Source organism: Setaria italica, chromosome IX, assembly GCF_000263155.2.
Source record: "Setaria italica strain Yugu1 chromosome IX, Setaria_italica_v2.0, whole genome shotgun sequence".
NCBI lineage: Eukaryota > Viridiplantae > Streptophyta > Magnoliopsida > Poales > Poaceae > Setaria > Setaria italica.
The window spans coordinates 8366785-8387378 of NC_028458.1; the positions used below are offsets into that span (position 1 = coordinate 8366785).

At 44.9% G+C, this 20594-nt stretch overlaps 1 protein-coding gene across 2 annotated transcripts; it reads left to right on the forward strand.

The window, feature by feature from the left end:
* Positions 1–290: 290 nt before the first annotated feature.
* On the forward strand, positions 291–6889 carry LOC101772939 (1,4-dihydroxy-2-naphthoyl-CoA thioesterase 1). Of its 2 annotated transcripts, XM_004982067.3 has the most exons (3): positions 291–569; positions 680–871; positions 6557–6889. In XM_004982067.3, the coding sequence occupies exons 1-3, from the start codon at positions 402–404 to the stop codon at positions 6710–6712; spliced, it is 516 nt and encodes a 171-aa protein (XP_004982124.1). In that variant the 5' UTR covers positions 291–401; the 3' UTR covers positions 6713–6889. The 2 variants fall into 2 exon arrangements, with proteins under 2 accessions (XP_004982124.1, XP_004982125.1); XM_004982068.4 differs by lacking the exons at positions 291–569; positions 680–871 and adding an exon at positions 3206–5232.
* The last annotated feature ends 13705 nt before the right edge of the window (positions 6890–20594 follow it).

The following is a 20594-nucleotide window of genomic DNA, read 5'->3' on the forward strand; positions in this document are numbered from 1 at the left end:
TTGCTCAACTTTGGGTGCTAAAATTACTGTAGTAACACTGTAGCGTTTCGTTTCTATTTGTGAATTATTATTCAAACATTGACTAATTAGGCTCAAAAGATTCGTCTCGCAAGGTACAACAAAACTGTGCAATTAGTTTTTAATTTCGTCTACATTAGTACTCCATGCATGTACCGCAAGTTTGATGTGATGAAAAATCTTTTTTTTTCATAGTGCTAAAGTTGGGATTTAGGGGTGCACTAAATAAGACCTTGACCATCGGTGGGTCAGGTCGTCGGACACCCCGAAGCGCAAGTACTCTAGGAAACCCAGCCGTTCCATTCCACCACGCGCACCTTCCGCTGAGCTGCACAGCCCAACTACCCCCCGGCCGCGGCACGGCAGGTCGTCGCGCACGCGCCATGGGCGACGCCACGCGGCGGCGGCAGCAGCCGGCGGCGGAGCAGGGCAGCTCCGGCGCCAAGGCGGCCGAGCTGGACCCGCCGTTACACGCCATCGGCTTCGAGGTCGAGGAGCTCTCCCCGTCCCGGATCACCGGACGCCTCCTCGTCACGCCCACCTGCTGCCAGGTCAGTCAGTTACTGTCTAGTAGCAGTCCTCGCGCGCGCGCTCGCGCTCGCGGCTGCCGGCTGTTCTGATGACCGACTGACCGTGCGCGCTGCGTGCGTGTCCCCGGCAGCCGTTCAAGGTGCTGCACGGCGGCGTGTCGGCGCTGGTGGCGGAGTCGCTGGCGAGCATGGGCGCGCACATGGCGTCGGGCTACCGCCGCGTCGCCGGGGTGCAGCTCAGCATCAACCACTTCCGGAGCGCCGCCCTCGGCGACACCGTCCTCGCGCGGGCCGTCCCCGTCCACCTCGGCCGCTCCACCCAGGTGCTCCGCGTCATCCCTCCCTTATTAATTAATTCATCACCGTCGTCTCCGTCTCCAATTCTGTCTATCGAAGCTGCTTTGAATCGCAGCTAACCGATCGCTGCTCTGAGTCGCGTGTGGATTCCGCCATTCGATTTTAGAGATCGTGTTACGCCTGTGCTGTTCCTTTCTGCTTCTGAAACGAGCGATCGATGTCTTGTTTCGTTCGTCGTCCAATTGGAGTGAGTTAGTGAGTGGCGCTACGCCCTGCCTTCAGAGGCAGCGATCTCCGATGGCAGCGGTTGGGGTTATATCCTGATTTTCCAACGGAAAAGTGCTCAGCACTTCATCAGGCACGCTCTTGAAGAAGATAGGAGTTCCGTGAGAAACCCCTAAAGAATGTACTAGCACAATGACGTACAGTACCATTAGTGTTAGTGGGAAGGACAATGTTCAGACATGATGCTTCACTTTTACCAGGCTCCATAGATCAGAATAAATGATCTATAATTCTATATAGTGTTAAATCATGGGAAATGGAAATCACATAGTCAGAACATGAACATGGATGCGACACCGTTGAACACTTGAACTACCGGACCTGGCCACGAGCTGTTGGCTACATTGAACACACCATAATCTCGAGCAGGTCTGCCGCCTGGTGCAATTTTAGTGGTTCCACTAGAAACACAGGCGCGGCCGTTGCCGCGCCCATTTTGAGTCCGCCAGTGTACTTCATAATTCTTTTGTCAGGTTAATTCAATCTTTAATGGAGAACTGTGATTGTACTTTGTCAGGAAAGACCATGTGAAATATCATAATAAGACAAGCAATATTGTTTGCATAAGAATCTAGGCTCAAGCAAATAATAAGATCGTATTTTGGAGAAGTGCCTACTAAGGGGGTGTTTGGATACGAGGTACTAAACTTTAGGAGGGTCACATCGGATGTTCGAACACTAATTAGGAGGATTAAACATGAGCTAATTATAAAACTAACTGCAGAACCCATGTACTAATCCGCGAGACGAATCTATTAAGCCTAATTAATCCATCATTAGCAACTGGTTACTGTAGCACCACATTGTCAAATCATGGACTAATTAGACTTAATAGATTCGTCTCGCAAATTAGACTCCATCTGTGTAATTAGTTTTATAATTAGACTATATTTAATACTTCTAATTAGTATCCAAACATCCAATATGACAGGTACTAAAGTTTAGGAGGTGTTACCCAAACACCCCCTAAATTTGAAGAGATGCAGATGTATGCGCATATATGCTTTTTTTTAATTAGGAAAATATCCGATCTTGAAGATTCACATGTGAATGTCTATGACCATAAAGCGACAAATTTGACCACATAGCTAGAAATTACACGAGTACTTAGACTCAAACCTCAAACCAAGAAACACAAAAGACAAGAAAGAAAGAAATTAAGAAATAAAGCTTGAAAGACTAAGCTTTGAACTTCTTTTAGGTTCTTCCTTCAACCTTGCTTTGGTCCTTATGCAGTCACAAAACACCTCACATCACCTATCTTCTTAGAAACTTTTGATGTTAGGATCGTCGAGGGTCATGTGCTACCTGGTAATCCTTGTCGTCTAGAAACTACATTGAGTCGATCTCTGCCACGAAAACAAATCGAACACCGCCATCGCTCCAAGCTGACCATGGTGTCGTCATCAAGGACTTCAAGATGACGCCTCAAGAGGAAAGCACCATCAAGATATTGCCGTCGCCCGAACCAGTGAGTCGGTTCTTTGATTTTCACCTGGATCTGTCCCTGAATGGTTGAGGTCCTCACGACAACACCTTCGAGAAGGAAAACGATGCCCACGGCACCATCGTCACCGGCAAACGGTCGAGGACCGAGCCAGGCTTTCGCCCGAGAACCTGCACACCCAAGAAAAGCACTGCATGGCCACCGCCGACCAGGGGGTCGCACCACCAGATCCTGGCAATCGGAGGCGAGGACCCCCCACGGCGCCGGCCACAAGCCGAAGATGCTGGCTCCGGCGTGCCACCGCTCTGCCGCGGGCCGCTGCCGCCGCCCTGCCGCACTTGTCGCTGCGGGCCGCCGCCGCCGCATGCTGCCTCCGCCCTGCTGCATCCACGCTAGGGACGCCGCACTCGCCGCCGCGGGCCGCCGCCGCCGCCTTGCCGCAACTGCCGCTGGGGACGCCGCCGCCGCCACGGGCCGCCACTGCCGCCCTCGCCGCCGGCCGCCAGATCCACATTTTGTTGGGGAAGGATAACTCGGGGAGGGAGGCCTCGCCGCTACCGTCCTTGCGCCCGCACGGGCTTCCGGCGGCGGCGAGGTGAAGGGTGGGAGGGGAAGGGGCTGAAGGGGCGCGGCGGCAGTGAAAATTGCCTGCAATTATAATCTTTGGTTAGCTATAGAACAGAGCGCAAATGGAGGTAAGAGTTTTGTTATTAGTAACACATGAACTGGATAATCGATCAGTTAATTACGGTTTAATGGTACCAGCTAATCAATTGGCATGCATAGTACAATAATATTTTGTATCGAGTCATGTAAGCAGTTTTCACATATTCCTAGTTCCATATGGTTGACGTAAAACTGTAAATGGGCAGCAACAGTGAGAGGCCTGGCTTTATTTAGGATTGCAAGGACAGACTCAAGTATTTCGCTTGTGACAATAAAACTTTGTCTATCTTCCTTCTCAAATATTATATAACCCATGCAAGTTGAGATTGAAAATTGATTAAAAAACATTTTAATAGAATGGTGGAACTAAATATGTTTTCATAGTTGCGTTGAAAGTTAGTCAGTTATATACTTTTCTAGGTCACCTAGACATACTGTCTACATGCATAATCTAAACCTATTATTAAAGTGAGGAACACTTCTACCCATTTTTTTTGGTTTGGTCCAACCTAATCTCATTGACAAGTGGACCCATGGTGGTAACTATAGGCAACTTGGTCTTGTCTGCCTGCGTCCAGCTGCCGCTTGGCTATGTTGCAACAGCTGCCCGCAGGAAGAAGTAGAGTTTGGACATGAACTCGAACTTCACCATCTACTTCCCCTTCTGATGATCCCTCCTTCTTCCTTCTCCCTTGTTTTCTCTCTGTCCATGCCGGCCAGCCATGGTCGACCCTAAGCTCCTGCTCGTCCGCCCCCCTACTGCACCGCCCCGCATCCTTCCGGTGCTCACCCCTCGCATGCCTGGCCGCTGCCTCTCCCCATGCCGAGCCTAAGCTGAGCTGCGCGCCCCCTGCACGTGCCATGTGCCCCGCACCCGTCGCCTCTCGGCCCCAAGCCACGCCTCACCAGCGACGTCTCGGCGCAAGCCTCGCCCCTGCGCCGCCGCAACACCGCCGCCGCCGCCTGCAGCCCCGCGTGCGCCGCCGCCACCGGCACAGCCGCTCGTGCCCTGCGTGCTCCCGGCCGGCCTGACGATGGAGAGCCTGGCCATCAGGTCAACCGGATCGGGAGGTTGAAGATGAGATGTTCGTTTTGCAGTTCGGCCCTCGAAGAAGTCCGATTTCTCACGATCTAGTCGGTGGGAGCTAAAGAGAGATGTAAAGAGATGTAAAGAGAGAAATATAATTTTTTTAGTCCACTAACATAGAGTTATTATTATGAATAATTTTTAGCCCACCAACTTGGGATGTCTAACTTTTTTTACCCTTAGCAATACTATGCCTAGTAGTATCTATAAACATAGAAAAATTAAAATGACATGCAATTTGAAAAACGGAGTGAGTATATCATTCAAGAAAACTCTAACCAACAACTTTGAGATGATCTTATACAAAACATTGCATAAGCTTATTTTATTGGGCAGTCTTTCACACGCTTGGGATTGTTTGACTTGTCACCTCCACCGCGGAAGGACCCCCTGTTTTCGGAGTAGTTTCCGGGAAACGGTTGCAAGTGCTAAAACGAAGTCCTCCACGACGCCTTCCCCACCAAAAAACGAAGTCCAATCCTTCCATTTCCACGAGCGAACTCTCCCAGCCTCCCAACTACCCCCGTGCGGCCGGTCGCGCCATGGGCGGCGCCACGGCCACGCCGGCGGCGGCGCAGGATTCCAGTTCCAGGGGCAAGGCGATGATGGCGGAGCTGGACGCGCCGCTGCACGCGCTCGGGTTCGAGATGGAGGAGCTCTCCCCGTCGCGGGTCGCCGGGCGCCTCCTCGTGACGCCGACCTGCTGCCAGCCGTTCAGGGCGCTGCACGGCGGCGTGTCGGCGCTGGTGGCGGAGGCGCTGGCGAGCATGGGGGCGCACATGGCGTCCGGGTACCGCCGCGTCGTCGGGATGCAGCTCAGCATCAACCACTTCCGCGCCGCCGCCCTCGGCGACACCGTCCTCGCGCGGGCCCTCCCCGTCCACGTCGGCCGCTCCACCCAGGTTCGCTCTCTCCTCCGCTGTCTTCATTCCCCAATCACTCCGTCGTCATCGTCGGCAACCCGGCCTGCACCATCGGTTGACCTTGACCACCCAGACCCAGCCAAACCCAGTTGCCCAAGCGGTTGTTTAGTTCTTAACCCTCTGTTACCAGTTTGGCCGCGCCGAGGTAGCTGTGGGATACTGGGGATCTACTACATCTATCCATGGTGGCATGGTTTCTTTCGTGAACTGTTTCGGAGCTTAGTCACCGCACGGATCGCGTGATTCCGCTCGATTTGATTAGTGGTAGGTGGTAATGCACCGGCACCATTCGTTTCTGTTTCTGATAACGCGAGCGATTGGACCTTCTATTCTTTGCGGTTGTTTATTTAGCTGGTCGTCCACCATGAGTTGCTGGCTACTGATTCGCGGTCCTGCCCAGACGACAGCAATGCGATTTGATGGTGACAGGATTTTCGAAAAAGACACGGCTTCGTGATGATAAACCACCAAATGATGGTGGACGGACGATACAATTAGCCGGCCGGTATCTTCAACAATGTTCGCATCATGCCTGCTTCTCTTTAACAAGGCTCAATAATATGATATGACGAGAAATATTACAAATCATGGTCCATAGTGACAGAACACAAAAGCCACACGGTTGAAGTAACCACCGGTTGTTGGCTTGATTGAACACGTCTTAATAAACACAAGCTGGCTCGGCGTATCTATAACTTGTCAGCAAGGCCATTCTCGATGGCTATATTCATGGTTATGTTTCCAATAATGCTACATATGCAAATTGTCATTTAATTCATAGTTGAAATAACTTCATACAATGCACACTTTCATAGTTTGATGTTTCCAACGCTACATGCAAAACACACACTACCTTAGAAATAGTGTATACATGTTTTTATCCCCGTAAAACTCATTTCACCTCTCTCTTCATTAACTCTTTGCCACATCATCAAAAATGCTAATATGGCACTGCATTTAGTGAGAATGAAACCCCTATCGAGAGTGGTCTAACAAACATGCACAAAGTTGTCAATACTTCAAACTTGCCCCTGCTGATCTCTGGGCTCTGGCTCTCGGCCGGCAGAGAAGCACTGCAGCGTGTGTAATAACTGCTGAACTATTTTTAGAGAAGCTCAGAAAGCACTTAATTGAAAAAGAAAAATCCTCTCCTTTCTGATCGATTTACTCTGAACTATTTATCGTTTCGTCCAATTGATTTTGTATCCATGTTATCTAGCATATATACTCTCGTTCCTTTTACTCTTGAAAAGAACTCGTTCCTTACTGAGAACCCTCTGCATGCTGAAATTCGTTTGGAAAGGTTTGGGAGGTGAAGCTGTGGAAGATGGATCCATCCACGGGGGAGAAGGGCCCTCAGATCGCGGAATCCAGAGTCACGCTGCTGAGCAACCTGCCCCTGCCGGAGGAGCACAAGAACGCAGGGGATGCCCTCAAGAAATATGCATCAAAACTGTAGAAAAAGAGACTGATCTTCAGGGATCCGGATATCCTGTTGTAAAAAGCATTGGTTATAATAATTATTTTCTTTTCTTAATTACAAAGAGCTGCTGCTACTTTCTTGCTCTCTCTTTGCTGTGTACCAACATGTGCCGGCTGCTTAAAAAAAAAAAGTATATGAACATGTGTTGTGCTCCGTGCTCCCGTGTTCTCAACTCTCCTCTGCCGATTGAAGCCTCGAGGCCGTGATACAAGATCTTTCATGCTGTGCTGATGAGCCAACGATCGCTTTGGAGCTATCTCTTTGAACTTGTCCGCTGGCCAATGAGCTCTCCGATTGCTGTCGTCCGACCGAGAAACCCGAGCCCTCATCCACACACGTATCATCGACTGGGTGAGGCACATGCTTTTTTTTAATTACTCGTGCGTTACCACGGGAATAAACATCAAGTCAGTAGTAAGTTAAACAATAACTGCTATTCTACCACTACTGCGAAGTATTGTTCAGCGCTTTCAATTCAAGTGAGACAGGCATTAACCAAATACTCCATCAGTAAACAAACCACTGCTCAATTACTTTTCATAGTAAAATATCATTGTAACTCGTACAGCAAGAACCATAAACCGCGCAAGTTCATGTTCTGAAATGAAAAATTAATTAGGGCCAGCCAATTGCATGCTTGCCACTGCATTGAACGGTAATGGCTCCCAAACAAAAAGCCACAAATCAACCTGGGTATTGTAGTCTGATTGAAGCCACAGATAAAATCGCTGGCTCAGAAATTCTCGCTGAGATCTTGCTTGACCTGTTTAATAACCTGCTCGGACCTGCCGCCTGGCCTCTGGCTGCTGCCACGCTTCCTGCTGCTCTCACGCGACAGCTCCACCATCTCCTCCATCTTGGGAGTCAGCCAGTCAGGTACGCCCTAGTAGTAGCAGTAGCAACAGCCTTCCCCGCCGACCCCTGCAGCTCCACCCCTGACGCCCGCTGCTGCGCGTGCGAGCTCATGCCGGCGAGCAGGCACGCGCGCCCCGTCTGCTGGTACTCCCGCCGGTCGCCGACGCGGGCGCTCAGGTCGCGCAGCTTCTCCTTGATCGCCTCGCACGTCGGGTCGGCGCCGGCCCCCGGCGCCGACCGCTCCACCTCCTTTAGCCGGGCATCCAGGATCCGCACGGCGCCGGCGTGCTGGCTGCTGTCGGCCGTCGCCCGCGCCACCGCGAGCCGGACTGGAGGAGGAGGGCACGGAACTTTTTGCAAAATCATCAACAACTATTCCAAGAACCGTGGGTTGATTATGAAAAAGTTGAGGGATTTTTTTTTTCAAAATAATCACGAAGGTCGGAAGAAGCAATTGCGGGTATAGATTAGTACGAGCACTGCCATATCATTTAAGAAGGATAAGCCAAATCATAGGTTACAAAGTTATGATTACGTAATAACTAATATAACTCGAAAACACACATGACAACTTTATAGTTGCTCACGGACTCATTCAAGCACCCACAGCATGGGCGAGGCACATGCTGTGGTGTGGAGGCGGAGGCCGTACGAACTCCTCAGCCACCACTTCTACGAGAAAACAGAGCTTATCTTTTGCTGACGCCTCCCATTCTTCTATGGGAAAAAAAAAAAGAAAGAAGATAGAACCAGGATGCTAAGAAGGCTTTGCAGAACTAACAATACCAAAGTCACTTTCTTGTTCTCTCTTCTTTCTTGCGTTTCGCATCTGATCTGAGTGTTTATATATAGCACAAGCAGCAAAAACGGCGTCAGGCAAGGTTTCAACTTTTTCAATAACTTTGGAACCAGGACGGGAGGTTTAAAAAAAATTGGGGAGATATACGAGCAATAACACCCCTAAATTTATTGCGCTTGGCTTATATGTTTGGGAACGAGTTATTGCATATGTGAGACGACAAAGAAAAAAAATTTAGCTTGTTTTCCTTCGATATAACGACAGGGATGGATTCGAATCGGATAAGCATGGAATTGAATTCGAATAGCACTATTTATCATATTTTAATTCGAATTCGAATACAAATACGAATATTATCGAATACGAATACAAAACGAATAGTTTAAATTCGGATTCCTATTCGGATACCTGCTCGACTTATAACATAGCGTCATAACTAGTATTAATTTTGCTTTATCAATAGTTTTATAATTGATAAAAAAATCATGTTACAAGTAGGCATAATTACATAATAGATATGTTATTCAAAATAACATATTATTAATAGATAATTAAATATATCAAAATAAATATAAAATAAGTATTTTGATAAATATATATGTCATTTAATAATAAAATAAGTTTATTAATACATTTAAATATGATTTATTCATTTACTAAATAATATAATATATTTAAAATTAATATGTTTAGTCATATTAAAATTAATTAAACTTTATTATTTTATATCACTAGTAATATTAGGTTAACATAATTAGATATTTGTCATATAGATAAATTTTTAATAGTTTAAATGGTGTAAATAGTTATTTATTAGCGGTATTAAAAGTAATATAATTTGTAATTAGTATTTAGTAATATAAATAAGTTGAAAATGGCTTCATTGGTACTTTATTCAAAATGCACTTTAAGAGTTTATAGACCCATATGACACCTTGAGACAAGTTTGGGATCTAAAAATGCATTTTGAGAGTTTAAGGATCCGGATAACACTACAAGATAAGTTCAGGGACCGTTGGTGTATTTTACTGTATAAAAAATTATATATCTAAAAAAGTCAAAATGAATAGTAATTTAGTACGGAAGTAGTATACAAGACGGTCCCTCCTGTTATTATCGATGAGGAAATTAAATATGAGCAGTCGTCACACGCCCTCTGTACCGTGACCCTGAGGAGGTTGTGCTACCGAAATATTTTTAGGGCCTGTTTGGGAGCACTCCACTTCGGAAAAATCAGCTCCACTTCACCAGCTCCACACTTTCCTAGCTCCACTCCACCAACTCCAAAAAATATGGAGCTGCTGCACGTGTTTGGCTAATGGCAGTGCTCTAGTTCCAAAAACATGAGCACTTGTTGTGAGTGGTCTATTTTACCCTTTATAAACGGACTCACATGTCATACTCTTCTATTTTCTCCTCTCCTCTCCTCTTCTCTTCTCAGTTTTTGGAGGTAGAACATGCAGACGCGCAGCTGGCGCCAGCACCCGCGCTCTCCGGTGGGCACCTGGCCCGAGGAGCTCGCCCCCGGCCGCCGCGGGGAGCTCGCCCGCCGGCCCGCGCCCCGGCCGCGCCGCCGCGGGGAGCTCGCCCCCGGCCGGCCCGCGCCCCGGCCGCGCCGCCGTGGGGGAGCTCGCTCCCGGCCGGCCCGCGCCCCGGCCGTGCCGCCGCGGGGGAGCTCGCCCCGGCCGCGCCGCCGCGGGGAGCTCGCCCCCGGCCAGCCCGCGCCTCGGCCGACCTGCGCCCGTGGGAGAAGAAACGGAGACGACAGGAGATAGAAAAATCGAACCGTTAGCTTGTGTAACCAGTGGCAATGGTGGGTAAATAACCCCAACTCCATGAGGAGGTCTGAAAAGGAGGTTTTTGGAGCACCTCTTGAGGTACTCCATAAAAAACGTGGATCTACCCCCCTGCTCCACCTTTTTCCTGGAGCCGGAGTTGTTTGAGCTAGACGCGTTTGGCTGCAAAATTTTTGGAGTTGGTGGAGTGAAGCAATTTTTCCTGAAGTGGAGTGCTCCCAAACACCCCCTTAGAGTAAAAAAATCGTTCCTTTCTCTGAGAAGACACTGCTGAATTTGAATTGGAACGTTTGGGAGGTAAAAGCTGTGGAAGATGGATCCATCCACAGGAGAGAAGGGCACTCAGATCGCTGAATCCAGAGTCACAGTGGAGTAATTAAGCTGCCCTTGCCGGAGGAGCACAAGAACGCAGGAGATGCCCTCAAGAAATACGCATCAAAACTGTAGAAAAGAAACTCTTCCAAACAGACAACCTTCTTGAATGTCTCACGAGTCACGAATCTGAATATCTGTCGTAAAAGCATTGGCTAACTATTTCTCATTTACAGTATCTTAGAAAGAGCTTCCGGTTTCTTATTCTCTCTTTTTGTTGTACCAGGAGCATGTATTGTACTCCGCGATCCCGTGTTCTGAGTTTTCCTTGTACAACGAACACAAAGACTGCGCTGATGATCTAGGCCTGCTACCTACCTTTCTGAACTGATACCTTAGCTCTCATCCACGACAAGGTATTTCAGTTCATCGATCCGATAAACCTTAGCTCTCATCCACGACACACCGGGACTAGGCGACACAAGCCCTGCCACTGAGGCGGAGGCGCGGAGCCCATCCGATGCCGCGATCTGCGACGACCATTTCCATGCTAGAACCGCACTCACTTTTCGCTGATGTCTCCCATCCTTATACGGACGAAGAATAGATAGAGCCAGGATACCCAAGAACACTATGCGGGACTATATAATAATATCAAGTCACTTTGTTGTTCTCTCTTCTTAATTTCCTCCGTTTCACATCTGAGTGCTTATATAGCAGAAGCAGCACAAAATGGTGTCAGACAAGTAAGTGACGTTGTTTCAATAACTTGGAAATCAGGATGGGAGATTTTCAAAAGTTGGGGATATGCGCAATAACACTGCTTACATATAAGGGTAGTAGTTATTGCACATGGCTTATATTGCAATAAAACTGAATTTAATCTAGCAACGGGATCTTGATTTTTTTATGAGTATCAAGACCAGTGAGCGTTCATGTTGATTGCCTAATCGTCTCTTCACTAAACCCATGAGCATTCATGTTGGTTTGAATGTTTGACAGCTTCACAGAAGTAGCGAAGTAGGCCAGGGCAGCTGTTGAATTATACGGCTAGCTTCACTGTATTTCTTCTACGGAGAACCGATTAATTATGCAGCTATTCATGCATAGAAAAAACTCATCTCTATTTTGTAATGGAGAAAAAGGAGAGATCAGGTATGGTCTAGCAATGACTTGAGTGAAACCAATGTTACTTGTTGCTAAGCCAAATAGCAGAAATCCGCTGCAACTTCGTTCAATTTGTAACCTTCTGGCATGACAGCTTCTACGAAGAGGTTAAGTGCTTAGCCCGAAACAATCAACTCCTCACTCCTGTCTATTTCTTGATCCCAACACCTCCTAAGCCCATAACGGGAAATGTGGCAGATGGTGTAAAACACTCCACATTGGCATAAATTTGCACATGGCTTCTGATCGGAAAGACAAACACTCTTGTTGAATGTTCCATATGAAACTTGGAAGGCACAATATGAATTGTATATTACGTTAAATAGTCTTGCATGTGAGTACGTATTGCATTCGTCAAAGGTCAAAGGATAGTAGCTGGAGTTGTAAAGTTGCACTGTACTGAGAAGAGTTGCTGAAGTTTCATGCCTATAGAGATATATGGAGGAAAGATGACTTCAGATAAGATGCCTTGATGGCGAAACTGTCTATAATTGATGGTCATAACTTTGTTAAGTGCATTCTACTCCGAGCACAGCCTCGATCAGACCTTGTTCCTGCGATGCACCTTGCCTAAGCCCCACTTTTCATCAACCGAGCTCTTTACATCTTTTTCAGCAACCCCTTTAGAGCTTCTTCTTTTTGAACTGAAATCCTACTGGACCAGGTTATGGCCCCATTCCCAATCGTTCATGCCGGAGAAACCCTAGCACTGATCTACAGCAAATGCAGTGGCGACTAGGCGACACGAGTTAAGCCTTCGCAGCGGAGCTAGCTCATCCGAGTTGCGCCAGATCGGATTCCAGAGCGACCACTTTCACGAGAAAGCCACACTGCACTTATCTTTTCCTGATGCCTCTCATCCTTATGGACACAAAAAAACAGATAGAACCAAACCAAGAATACTTCGCACGCGGAAATAATAATATCAAGTCACTTTCTTATTCTCTCTTCTTTCTTTCGTTTCATATCTGAGTGTATGTATAGCACAAGCAGCAAAAACGGCGTCAAAAAAGTAAAGTAAGTGATGTTGTTTCAGTTACTTTGGAACCAGGATGAGATATTTCAAAGAAACGGGATATGGCGCAATAATAACACTGCTTACGTATGATTGGAATTATTACAAATGGCCTATATTTTTGGGAACGAGTTATTGCACATATCAGACGATGAAGAAGATACTATATTTAATGTAACAATGTGATCTTAATTTTTTGTGGGTACAAACTTTAATGATAAATTGTCAAAATGCCAGCAGAGGGAAGCCAAAAAAGGGATTGCATTTTCCCTTTTTTTGGCACCCAATCAAGACCAGTGATCGTTCATGTTTACTCACTACGGGAAACAGGGAAGATGCCGAGTGCCAGGGGCACTCGGCGAAGCCCAAAAAACACTCGACAAAGCATTTGCCGAGTGTAACACTCGGCAAATGACACACGGCAAAAATCCTGATGGCAAACACTGATTCGCCGAGTGTTTTGTGTCGGGCACTCGGCAAAGACTTTGCCGAGTGCCCAAAAAACACTCGGCAACCAATTATTGAAAAAAATAAAAAAAAAGTCATGCTCCGCCACCTGCTCCGCCGCCACCGCTGCCACCACCATCCACACCGCCGCCAGCCACCGCCACTGCCTCCCGCCGCCACGCCATGAACCCCGCCGCTGTCAGCACCGGATCCGCCGCCTACGAGCACCGCTGCCCGAGCTCCCCCGACGACGAGCACCGGATCGGGGGGGGGGGGGGGGCCCCGGGGAAACACATCCCCGGGGGGGCCCCCCCCGTGACAAAAGGGAGGGGGGGGGGAAAAAAATCCGGGGAAAAACCCGGGGGGCCGCGGATCCCGTGGAAGGGACCAACGGGCGGCGGATCCCGGGGCCCGGGGGGGGGCGGCGGATCCCGGGGCGCCCGGCGGCGGCGGAACCCGGGGGTGGGGGCCGGGCGGGCGGTGGCGGATCCGGGGGCGCCGGGCGTCGGGCAGCGGGGCCGGGGGCGGCGGGCGCCGGGCGGCGGCGGATCTGGGGGCCGGGGGACGGGCGCCGGGCGGGCGGCGGCGGATCCGGGGGCGGTGGGCGGCGGCGGGGGGCGCCGGGCGGCGCGCCGAGCGACGAGCGGCGGCGGGGGGCTCCGGGCGGCGGCGGGAGGGAGAGAGGAGGGAGTAGTGATGGGTGGGAGTGACGGGAGGGAGAGAGGGGGCCGGGCACTTAAGTCTTCGGGCGGCCGGGCACTTTAAGTCGCCGAGTGTCCTAGGGGTGACACTCGGTGAAGGGTTTTTGCCGAGTGTCTACCCTAGGACACTCGGCAAAGTTATTTTAAAAAATTTTTAAAAAATATCCAACAATTTCAAAAAACTATCAAAAATTTACATGAAATAATATATATTCTCTATTCACTGTACAAAAAGTTTTGTAGTCAAATCAAAACTCGACCGTCATTTTGACTCCAAATCTTATGCAATCCTTCTCAACGTTACTATTTTTCTTCGGAAATACTTCGGTTTGTAAACATCGTAGGTGATGAAATGTGCAAAACATTCTCAATTTTTTTCCACAGCCTCCACCTATGATATCATCACATCATGACAAATCTCATGATTTTCAGACTTTGCTTATTTTTTTTATAATTTAAAAATACCACTGCCACACGCTTCGTGGTCGTGTTTCCTGAACAAGATGTTTGAAATTTCTTGTCATTTCATGGGTCAGGTCTCAAATTGGGCCGAAAAACATGAATATCATTTTTCTACTCATTTTGTTCCATAATTTGAATCACTTGCAGTTCAAATTTGACTTATACCAAAAATTTCCTTGAAATGCAATTAATTAAATAAATATAGCAAATAAATCCAAAAATATACCAAATTTTAACATGGAGTACCACATGGTGTATGTGGGGAGTAGAAAAAGTTTCATGGTGAAAAGAGGGAAAAAAATTATTTTTTTGCCGAGTGTCAAAAAAAACACTAGGCAAACCCCCCGGTTTGCCGAGTGTTTTTTTTGACACTCGGCAAAGCCCCGATTTGCCGAGTGTTTTTTTTTACCAAGTATTTTTAGCTTGGCACTCAGCGAAGAGCTTGTTTGCCGAGTGCTCGAAAAAAAACACTCGGCAAAAAAAATACACTCGGCAATTTTCTTATTTCCCGGAGTGACTATATCCCCTTTTCGTCTCTTCACTCAACCCATGAGCTTTCATGTTGGCTTGGATGGTCGTGACAGCTTCACAGAAGTAGCCAAGTAGGCCAGTGCATCTGTAGAATTATACGGCTAGGTTCACAGTATTTTTGTTTACAGAAATCAGTTAACTTAATGCAGCTTTCTAATGACTTGTAACTGTAAGAATTTGTTTCGCTAAAAAAGTAAAAATGCCTAACAATTTTCCTGATGAATTCAACAGTAAACACGTGATTCCTTTGCCGAGCTGACCCAACATCAGGTCTTCCTTCGCCGCATGGGTTTTCAATTTCATCTATATAGTGCTTTACATGATCTTAACAACAAGATGTCCTCTCTCTACTACATACTTATGCAGCACAGAAGAAACTAAAATGGTTTACAACGGCAACATCAAAGAAATTAGCACTAATCAGAACACTTGTGCTTGATTTTCACTCGTTGTTAAGCCAAACTAGCCTATGAACCCGTGCTCCCGCACGGGCTAATATGTTTAAAAGCTATTATATTTTAAAATTATTTAGAAATTAAACTTCTAGCTAATAATCAAAATTATTTACCTAATACTCTCTCATCATTTCAATACTTCAACATAATATTCATATAGATGTGTACTTATCTTTATCCAGTTGTGATTGATTTTTAATTAGTAATTACTCTATACACTTTTTCATCCACATTCACACTTTTTTCATTTTTTTTATCGTATCTCCATTGTGCTTAGCATAAAAATTAATATTTTTCATCACTTCCTCACATACATGTATAAATGGTGTACATGTACACTCATCATGTGTATATGCCTTAACTTAGTACATACATATATTAGTTTACTTATGGATATTTCAGTACGATGCACATGAAAATAATTAGATTACTTTATGTTGTTTTTAATAACGACATACACGGATAACTTAGATACAAATTTAGAATGGCATTTTAAGTTATTCTTTATAATGATATGCATGAGTAAATTGGAAGAAGATTATGGGTTACTTTAGATTATTTTTTATAATGGCAGAGCTCGGTAATTTAGATATAGGTTTAGTGTTTATTTTAGAATATTTTCATAATGATAATGGTGGGAACTTTTTAGAAAATATAATAGACCAATGACTATGATTATTAAAGTTTACATGATTGATGTTTGATATTTTTTTATTTTTATAAGAATTTTTATGATTTATCTTTTTTTCTAGCTTGTCTCGTGAGAAATGATGGGGAGTCTCCAATGAAAAAAAATAAGGCCAATTGCTACAAAACTACCTTGAGCTGCATCTCATTTGTTAAAATATTTGAACATAATACTTATATAGATATATACTTATTGCCTTCGTCTGTTTGTGATAGATTTTTGTTAGTAATTACTTTATAATGTTTTCATCCACATTTATAGTCTTTAACTTTTCACTTTGAATTGCATGTACGTGCTTAAATTTGTTTGATAGACCTGAAGTTTGAGCTGTAATTTTAAATAGAAATATATATTCTCATCACTTCATCTATATCTTTATAAATGGTGACAAACATCATGTGCTAATTATTATATCATATACCAATAGTGTAAGAAATAGACAATTTAGAATCATATATTGTTGTATATTTTTAAGTAAGGTGATTTGATTCAAATGTAAGGTTATCTCATGTTATTTTTAATAATGGCATATGTGGGTATTATATACACAAATTTAAGGGGTTAATTTTAGTTATTTTTTATAATGCTAGTGGTAAGCAATTTAGATGCAAATTTAGGGGGATATTTTTTTAGAAATTATAATGGTATAAGTTGGTAATTTAGATGAAGATTAGTGGATACCTGATTTGTATTAGTTGCAAATTTAGGGGTTATTTTAAATATTGTTTATAATAGTATAAGTGGGTTATTTTGATGAAGATTAGGGGGTTAATTTAAGTTTATTTTATATAATGGTATAGGTGGGTAATTTAGATATAGATTTAGGAGGTTACTTTAGGCTATTTTCATAATGGCATAGGTGGGTAGTTTTTTAGAAAACATAATAGATCTAATGGCTATGATGATTTGAGTTTACCGATTGATGGTCAGATATTTTGCTTTTTTGTGAGAATTTATAGGATTTCTTCCTTTTTCTAGAGTATCCACCTAGGATCCTAAGTGGCTTCGATCACCTGGATGCTTCAAAAGGAGTCTCCAATTAGTAACATTAAGATAGCAGAAATGACTAGTCCTGAGAGATCCGATGCAACTTGGTTCCATTTGTAACCTTCTGGCATGATAGCTTTTACGAAAAGGATAGGTTTTTAACCCCAAACAATGAACAACCTGTGGATTTCTTGATCCCGGGACCTCCTAAGCCGAAAATTGAGAATGTGGCAAACGGTATATGGAACACTCCAGATTGCAATATTTTTTTTTGCACGTTGCGATAAATTTACACATAGCTTCTTCTGAAAGACAAATACTCTTGCTTGAATGTTTTATATGAAACAGATTGATGGTAAGAAATTGAAAGGCATATATTTGTAGTAGTTGGAGTTGTAAAGTTGCTCTGTGAGAAGAGTCGCTGAAGTTTCATGCCTATAGAGATGGAGGGAACTGTCTACAATTGATGGTCATAACTTTAGAATGCATCGTGTCAGCCTCAGGCAATCTCTCATTTACATGATCAGAATAGTTAGTGGTTCTCAACCATATTATGTAGTATGAAAGCAACATCCAAAATGTTCTAAGGCACGAAGGAAAACAAAAAGCACAACGGTTTCTGAGAGTTAACAAAATTGGAATAGTAAAACTAACTAAACTCCATGAGATGAAGACTCGTAAACTGAAGTTTTGTGGTGTGAAATGAAGGGAACTACTGATGATCTTTTCAGAGAAGCTGCCTGCTGATGACTGAACTGCCAATATTCTAGAACGTGCCTGTCCTCAGATCCTGTTGAATAGCTAACCACTGGTTGGCCAAAGTCCCATACAGATTATTGAATAGGAGTAACGTCTACAATCGAGCACCGCTTCTTGGTGCTCGCTGGAAGTTGAATTGTAACAATCCTGCACTGTCCCACAGCACTGAGCCACTGACCGAAAGAAATTCACGAACAAGGAACAAAAAAACAACAGTGCCACACTGTAACAAGAAGGCAAAACACTAATACAGAAGAGCAAACAGATTGGAACGAAGCAGGCTTCTCGCGGATCCAGTTAGGCTCCAAGAGTTGCCTCGTTGTTGCCATGTTTTCAGATTGTCCACGTACTGAGGAAGACAAGCGAGCTGAGCTCCTTGCTCTGTTCCTTGTCCACCCGGCTAGTCGCTGAGAGCAACTACTTGAGAGGAGCAAGTCGTGCTGCTCTAGCGTGAAACCCTGCAACCCAGTGCCGGTCAAGAGAGAGTTCCAAACCTTCCGGGCGAAGAAGCAGGTGGTAATCAGATTGTAGTCGATATCTTCCTACTGATGCCTCACATCCTTATGCTTACCGAAACAGAGACAACCAGAATGCTAACAAATACTAATACCATCGCATCATTTTCTCGTCTTTCACATCCTGGTGTTTATATAGCAAAATACATAAAAGGATGTCAGATAAGGGGTGGTTGTTTGAGTAAACCTGGAACCAAGGACGGATACGTCAAAAAAAAAAAATGGGGATAGGTTATAATATGTAGAATGCAATAACACTTCTTACAAACGAGAGGAGTTCTGCATAAGTCAATATAAAGAAAAACAAATGGAAATCTTAATTTTTATTTACAGGTACAAACTTTAATGAAAAATTGTCAAAATGCTAGAAAGTGGCAAAAGCATTGATCAAAACTGTCTGAACTGGAGGTGGTTGCCTAATTGAGTCTTCACTATACCCCCAAGCGTTAATGTTGGATTGGGTAGACACCACACTGCTTCACTAATCTAGATAAGTAGTCCCAGATACTTGTTGTGTAATTGCACAATTAGCCTCAATATAGTCCTTTCGACATCAAGCTAATTTACTGCAGATTTCCGTTCAAAAAGCTACCGCTAGTGTTGTATGAATTTCAAATAGAAAATAATGAATAAAAATAAGATAGCATTATTTTTATATTAACTTTTATAATAGTTTCATTTGGCACTTTGATATAGCAAAATATCCAGGTGTTTATATAGCAAAATATATAAAATGATGTCAGATAAGTGGGGTGGTTGTTTGAGTAACCCAGGAACCAAGTATGGGAGCTGGAATGGTTTTTTGAGTAGAATGCAATAACACTTCTTACAAACGAGAGGAGTATTGCATATGTCAATTATAAAGAAAACAAGATGGAAATCTTAATTTTTATTTACAGGTACAAACTTTAAGAAAAATTGTAAAAATGCCAGAAATTAAAGTGGCAAAAGCATTGATCAAAACTGTCTGAACTGGAGGTGGTTGCCTAATCGGGTCTTCACTATACCCCCAAGCGTTGATGTTGGATTGGGCAGACTCAGATAATTGTGGTGTAATTACACAATTAGCAAATATAGTATTTTTTTTCGACGTCAAGCTAATTTACTGCAGATTTCTGTTAAGAAAAGTAACCACTATGTAGCGAACATGGCCTCATTAAGCCATAGTTTGTGATTTTAGTGATTGAGTGACAACATAGTCATTGGGACTAATGCTTTGTCTAGCATGTACCTTGTAGGTTTTCTAGGTCCTAAGAATACAAACTAAATCATGCCAAGGTCCAAATGATGGTATTCTTGACATCCAAGTCATGGTATTCGAGTATCCAAGTCATGGTATCCGAGTATCCAAGTCATGGTATCCGAGTATCCAAGCTATGGTATTTAAGTGACCAAGTCATGATATCTAGAATTATTCTATGGTATTGAACCATCCAAATGATAGAAAAAATCCATCAGACAGAAGGTTTTGGGAAGAAATCCATCAGCACCGATGATCCGACAGCACCATCGGAGAAAGCATCAGAGCAATGACGTCAGGGGATCCAACAGCTATGTGACATAAATAGTGGCACTGGATGATCCGATGGGGCATCGAATAAAGCATCGGATGAATTTTTGAGGAATTTGGGTGCAGAGAGTCCAACGGAATAGACCATCGGAACATGCGATGATATACTTTTTCACTAGGCGTTGGAGTAACGGCTCTTTCAGCCTTTGGGGCTATTTATACCCCCACCACTTGCCCATTTGGAGTTGCTGGAGTGTCCAGAGATGCATTCAAGACCAAGACTAATGAAGAACACATCCATGCCACCAAAAGTGCTTAAGTAATCCATCAAAGGCTTAGCACGAGCTTAGGAGAGTGATTAGTGCTAGGATAGGCCTAGAGAGAAGGGAGTGCAAGATGTGCCTACCTTGTGATCAGGTTCTAGAGTGAACCACAGCTGTACAAGAGGTGTGCCGGCACCTTGAAGCCTTGGTGGCTCGCCGGCAAGTCTTTGACCCTCCGGCTTGGTGTGGAGCGGCATCGACGATCTTGTGCGGGGGATGTGGAGACCCCTTTCCTTCGTGGAGAAGCTCCTAAGTGAAGACGGCATCATGGTGACCGAGGGACTTGGCGCGAGCCTTTGTGGCAAGTCAAGGAGCACCTTGGGTGAGACTTGGTGACTAGGAAGCAATACTCTTGTGTGAGTGCTTCAACAACGTGGATTAGTGGTGGCTTAGTGCCTACCCATACCACGGGATAAATCCTTATGTCAAGAGTTTGCTTCCCCTCATCCCCTCTTTACGTTTCCGCATTTGATACTTACAACTTGTATGCCTTTACTTTCCTAGAGTAGTATCTTGATAGGATTGGTTATAGGTTG